Source organism: Primulina tabacum, chromosome 3, assembly GCF_025594145.1.
Source record: "Primulina tabacum isolate GXHZ01 chromosome 3, ASM2559414v2, whole genome shotgun sequence".
NCBI lineage: Eukaryota > Viridiplantae > Streptophyta > Magnoliopsida > Lamiales > Gesneriaceae > Primulina > Primulina tabacum.
This window is the reverse complement of record NC_134552.1, coordinates 38,484,766-38,490,970: the sequence shown is the minus strand read 5'-3', so window position 1 is coordinate 38,490,970 and position 6,205 is coordinate 38,484,766. Positions and strand designations below refer to the sequence as shown.

The 6,205-nt window shown below is 34.2% G+C and overlaps 1 protein-coding gene across 2 annotated transcripts; it reads right to left on the bottom strand.

Moving 5' to 3' along the window:
- Positions 1–581: 581 nt before the first annotated feature.
- LOC142541068 (putative galactinol--sucrose galactosyltransferase 2) lies at positions 582–5,766 on the bottom strand. 2 transcript variants are annotated; one of them, XM_075647608.1, is made up of 15 exons: positions 5,589–5,766; positions 5,269–5,470; positions 4,525–4,796; positions 4,340–4,430; positions 4,202–4,250; positions 4,020–4,111; positions 2,975–3,082; positions 2,774–2,890; positions 2,277–2,687; positions 2,043–2,184; positions 1,857–1,924; positions 1,623–1,757; positions 1,237–1,451; positions 1,061–1,149; positions 582–973 (listed from the first exon to the last, which is right to left on the bottom strand). In XM_075647608.1, the coding sequence occupies exons 2-15, from the start codon at positions 5,445–5,447 to the stop codon at positions 704–706; spliced, it is 2,238 nt and encodes a 745-aa protein (XP_075503723.1). In that variant the 5' UTR covers positions 5,448–5,470; positions 5,589–5,766; the 3' UTR covers positions 582–703. The 2 variants fall into 2 exon arrangements, with proteins under 2 accessions (XP_075503723.1, XP_075503725.1); XM_075647610.1 differs by having other exon boundaries at positions 5,269–5,459; positions 5,589–5,605.
- Between the last annotated feature and the right edge of the window lie 439 nt (positions 5,767–6,205).

The following is a 6,205-nucleotide window of genomic DNA, read 5'->3' as shown; positions in this document are numbered from 1 at the left end:
TGCTGTTGATTTTCAGGATTTTACTCTTTTATTTTATTTATGCATGATTGTGGGCCGGATTTGACAATATTTTAAACTACAACATTTTCATTGGTCGATTGTTTACAATTATTTTTAAATGACATATTTTCAGTATTGTTGCATACATGCAAAATTTTTAAATGATTAATTTCGAAAATGTGATCTTTGCAAAAAAAAAAATTAGTAACATTTTAAATTAGTAGACGTCACATAGTTAGCATGCTTTGCTTGCGCCTCAATTTTGTTTTTCCTGATAATTTATTAAATCAATTATGACATCTCAAATCATAATTGACATATTACTGAAAGTGAGATTATTTCATATTAATTGGAGGACTGCATTTTAATTTAATAACATAAATATCATATTTCCAAGTGGTCTCCCAAGGGGAATAAAACCAAGATCACTTAAAATATAGATGTGAGTTGTTTGTATACTACAAGGTGATAATTAGATCAAAATCGTGTTTAAATTGAGTTTATGAATCATGTGAAAGATACAAAACAAACATACACACACAAAAATAATGACAATAAAAATTAATATAATCATTGCTACCCTAAAAAGTTTGGGAAAAAGTTGCAAGATTTTCCCAAATTTCCCATTGGAAACTCATAATAATATAAATTTATTCCCACTAATAATTTCTTGAAAATCACTCATCATCACATGCAAGCAACATTAATACGAAATCTCAATCTCTTGAAAGCTAAGGCCGTTTCCAAGATTTACTCTCAATAACCCATCCTCAGAATGGTATGTGAACTCCTCATTCTTCTGGTTTACTTTACAAGAATTTGGTTTGATACTTGAATATGCTCCAAATATTCCAGACCCTCTAGCTTTGATTGTAACAGTTGCATCATTAATTGTGCAATCTTCAACTGCTCCTCCAGAGTTGTACATTTCGATCAACCCAATCGGGGCAAAATACACTTTCTCGTTGAGTTTCTGATGCAAAGAATCATAATAATTAGTCCAAGTCCAGTGTTTCGTTTAAAACTATGAAATGGGAAAGTTTTAAAGATTTTAGCTCACCTTTATCGGTGAGATGGTAAATATTTCACATTGTAAGCTGTTCAAAGAAACTTCAACAGTTTTGTCCTTTGGAACAACGGATATTGACCCTGTAACATTAAACAGTTCAGAAATCAAATTTCTACTACATTTCATACTGTTGCATTGGCTAAAGAGAATTGTAGGTATGAAATAACCTGAGTTAGAGCTGAATACGACATAGTTTCCATTCCAACTTTGCTCTACTATTTCATCAACAAATTCGACATCAAGGGGACTCACACAACCAGCTATCACTTTCGAGGTTGGAGTGGATTCAGGAGCTTGTTTCATTGGCCAGGTTCCTGCACCTTGGCAGTTGAAAACTCCTACTACTCCTGTTCGCTTATTCAAGTTCCATATCTTCAGCAAGCTGTTGACAAATTCAGAAAAAAATGTTAACAACGCGCGAAAATATGAAACTTGAGCTATTTTATGGTTCAAATATCCGAGTTGCATTTTTACATGAGATCATTTTAATGCATCAGCAGCAAACAATTGGTTTTCTAAAATTGAGTAAATGGTATGAAAGAGATTTTATTACCTCTTTCCATCCATGACTGGATCGATAAACAGGCAGTCCCGAGTTGGCCTGCCAGCATATCTAGCCCTTAAGATGGATCCATCAGACAGAACAAGTTTCTTTAGGATGCTGAAATCTTGTTTTCCTGGCTTGTCACTGTATAGCACACAATCAAATAGATGAGTAAAGAAAAACAGTAGGTTAAGAGAGTACTTTCTTTTTAGTAGAGTTGAGAAAATAGCAACATGGTTTTACCTTACATAGACAGGACACCCGCCTATTGCTCTTGCCGCCCCATGGAACTCAGCGGTGTTATGATTGCTCTACATATAAAAAAGAAGAAGTTTGGTGTTCAGAAAATATTCTTCACTTAAATTCCGAGGAACGAATCAGATCATTGTTTTTATTGCGACGAATTTGCAAGAACACAATAACTCTTACATGAAACATATCCCAATCTGGCACGAAAACTTCGCCTAGAAGAAGACTATTGAAAGAAACTGATGCAATATGCAGTGTCTGAAAAGTTGGTTCATTTGGCATGTAATCCTCAGATGCTCTTGCAGTCGCGCTCTTCTTCGAACTAAGAATTGATGTAAGATATAAAAAACATTACTTCAAGAAGAAATAAAAACTCTGCAATATTCAACAAGGCTATAATTAAGTATATTTTACCTGAAAATTGAGTCTGTATTGTGACTCATGCAGCAGATTAGATTATTTTCCCCAAAATTTTTCTTCATAGATTCATCAAGAGCTTCATGATATTTTTTAGTAATTGAAACTCTTCCTCCGTGCGTGCTGCCTAATGTTTCTAACAAATTTTGAACGTCGACTTTTACTCCATCCACACCACAACTAGCAAGATAACTGTGCATATCGTTGTAAAAATCATTAACTTTTTCGGGGTTGACTAATCCGACTCCAAACTTTTCCAAGCCATCCATGGCTACGTCTCTTATGTTCCCTAGTCTACTAGGTGATTGGACTGGATATTCGAGCTTAGGGTTGTATTTTTTCAGTGCTTCAGATGAAGAAAGGACTCCGCCCCAGTAACCAGCTAAAGCATGCCACATATAAACATATCTGCAAAATACCATGAAGCTTGTGGTTTAGAAATCTTTGAGATCAAGAAAATTTTCTTAAACTGCCATTTCACTCGAGAATCTTACTTCAAGCCGTAATTTTCTTTGATATAATGGATCAACTGTTTAAGATTTGCGCTCGAACCATCCAATTCTCCCTTGAACTTGCTATTTTCCTTGATATCTACCAATCTTGTAGCAAATCTACACCAAAAGAAGTATCATAACAATCATTACAACGAATGGATAACAAGGTTAATTTCATCCAGACAAACTATAGAAACTTACTGTGTTCCTTCTATCAATGGCTCGCCTTCCTTTATAAATTCGTTAACCGTTTCTTGCCAACCGTCGTCTATGATCAAGAACTTAGGGGAAATACCCCCTTCTTTGAAACTGTAACATGGAATTCAAGTAATATAATTCAATAAACGCATATCATATCACGATTCTATATGACGGAAATTATACACTCGAATATCGCATATGATTATCGAATAAATTCATACTTTGATTTAGGATCTTTGTAGTTGAATCACTAACCTTTATTCCATAGATAACAATGCTTTTCGATGGTCCGATACCGACCACGAATGGAAAGGAATCAAGTTTTCACAATCCAAATGCTTAATAATTGTGATATGATTTGTGTGCAATGAAAAACGAATGTCTCGGCCACTTCTTCATTTGTTGATAATTGTGATTATCTATGCTATCTATATTATTTTATTAAATTTGAGACCTTTAGATTAACAAACTTTAGTGTCATGGTCTGTTTTAATAATTATTTATATTACTAAAATGTTAAATTTTATTATAAGTTATATGTAGTTCAGCAGATAGAATCATTGTTTTTTGGGGTTTAGGTTATAAGTTCAATTCTCATTGAGATTATTTTTTTATTCTTTATTTTTCGATTTATTTTTTAATTTATATATCAAAATTACAGGTAGTACCTCGCTATTTCTTATAATAATATTTTGATCCTCATTTTTTTAATCTTTTATTTTTCAATTTATTTTTTAATCTATATATCAAAATTACAGTGTAGTCCATCGTTATTTCTTATAATTATATTTTGATCCTCATTTAAATATAAATCAAATGAATTATAAAAAATATCATACAAGTACGAAACGCATGCGTCGGTGCATTAGTCTTAATTAATCATGTAAGAAGATTAGGGAGGTTATTAGACAATAACCACTTCCTCCATTGGGTCGGGTCGGGCTATCCTCATGGGCGACCCATTACCATTAACCCATGTATATAAATTCTTACACTATTCAAATAGTAACTTAATGGTTTCCATATCTTTGATTTGTAATCTAACCTTTGAAGGCCCTCTTTGATTCCATTTGGTGACACTTCAGTGTAGAATGCATCCCAAGTGCACCATCCAAACCAGTCTAAATGAGCAGGAATCTGTCGTTTAAAGAACGATATATTAATCTCAAAATCTCGATAATTTTCATCGTTTATATGAAAGAATTTCCATTCTTTTATCATGTTTACCTCCTTGGTATCCAGGTGACTAAAGGTTCCCTTGTGTTTAGCTAAAATTCTGCACACATACAAATGACAGATGCCATTTCAATACAACTTCAAAATTAATAAACCAGATTTAATGTTTTGATAGCGTAAAAAACATACTTGATCGAATCCTTGATAAGTTCAAAAGGGTTATCCCCTGAATCAACAAAAACTCCTTCCATTGCTTCAGAAGTTTGGAGTTGAGGATCACCTTGAGCAATGAACAAGCAACGCATTCTGATCAATAAATTAGCAATTTCTTATACCAAAACGGATAAATAACGTTGTCTGATTTGAAAACCAACCACTTTCATAGCAGAATTGGAGCTCATTTGATTTAGTCCCCTGTAAACTTGTTCTAAATGTTCCATCCAGAACAGGCAAAATAAGAACGTAAAATTTATTTCCACTCGTCGGTTCTGCCGGAGTTTCTTCAACCGCTACATCGAGAACAGGTTCTTGATCTACCTCCAGTAGAAGCATTTGCGTCTCCATAGGAATGTCACAGGCAGATTTTCCGACACGCGGTATCATCCACCAGATCTTGGCCATAGAGAGACACACGAACTTGCAATCCCTGGAAAAATTATGTATTGATTATGTCATGTTCTTGGGGGGAAAAATCACATAACTTGCATAATGAAGCGACGATTGGATCCGGTGGCTAATCGCCTACCTCAAACAATTCGAAAATTTTCTACTTGATTTTTAATGTACTCGGCAAACATGAATAATACAGGTACATTGCTCACAGTGCATAAAACAAGAACTTAAAAGCTGGATGAAATCATATCAACAGAATGTCATCAAATGAAAAATATTCAAATTTCATGAGTATCTTTTGAAAATTAGTGATTTTTACTGCTCGGATGCCCCTCATCAAAATGTTACACGCTGATTTCTACGTCTAGACATTGTTTTCAGGCTTCTACATTTTTCCCGACTAATCCACCATTTTGTTTTATTCTACAAACTCAGGAGTGAAAACTTGAAACTAGAAGCGATACTCTACAAAAAAAATGTAACCATGAGTCAAAGAAAATGCTAACTCGAGAACTCCAAGATTGAAAACATGGCGAGAACTGGAGCTAGATGAACTTGCTCCTAGAAAAGCCGATCCAGAATTTGCCGGCGAAACGACGACATTTTCGGGAACTCCTGTCAAGACAACCTTGCCGCGAAACATGAGGCAGCCATTCTTGATAAACGGCACTGCTCCGATCGTCATTTTTGCAGTTGCCTATAAGTTTGCTGCAAAAATCATTTCAAAAATCCCAGTAAGAAACTTGTATGAATGAACTAATCAAGAAAACGGGATCATTACGTCTTTTGGTAAAACTAAATAAATAAACAGAATTATTTTGTTAACCTTTTTAACGCAAGGAGAACCTTGAAAATTAACAAAATTTCAAGAAACGGGAATAAACTAAGAAGTTGAAATCAAGGGTGAGGAAATATGATTCAGAATTCGGCCTTATATAGGGAAACAGAGGCATGTTAGTCCAAATAGCTCCAACAGGCGACAGCAACGGGACATAGGCTTTTACGCGTACATGTTTATATTTATTTACATTTACATTGTTACGAGTGTTGTATTATTACGGAAATGTGAACTTTTGCAATAAAAAACTATATGTGAGTCGAATCTATATAGGATTTTTCAAAATAAAAATTACACAATTTTTTATTTCTTATATTTTCAGTATAGTTGTCTGGCTAATGTTTAAGATTCGGTCGGAGTCTAGAAATAATCATTGTTAAGTGGAACAAGAGGTTGATAATAAACGAGAGATGGGATACATCCAAAAGAGAACGACATGGAAATGAGTCATCATACGGAGGACTTGTGATTATTAATGGTAAGATAATAATTAAAAGGATACAGCTGCTTTCTAAATTTGTAGGTGGGCAAAGTTCACAGGGAATCGGGTCCTCGCTTGTCAAACTCTCAGAAAATGAATTAGATTTATCGGGTCCAACTGTCTC

Bases quoted from the DNA above. Each gene is read 5' to 3' on its own strand.
- LOC142541068 (XM_075647608.1), bottom strand. From the start codon at position 5,447: ATGACGATCGGAGCAGTGCCGTTTATCAAGAATGGCTGCCTCATGTTT. The intron at 2,688-2,773 runs GTAAGATTCTCG...GGTATTTTGCAG, and splicing joins AAAGAAAATTACGGCTTGAA to ATATGTTTATATGTGGCATG. The intron at 974-1,060 runs GTGAGCTAAAAT...TCTTTGCATCAG, and splicing joins TTACCATCTCACCGATAAAG to AAACTCAACGAGAAAGTGTA.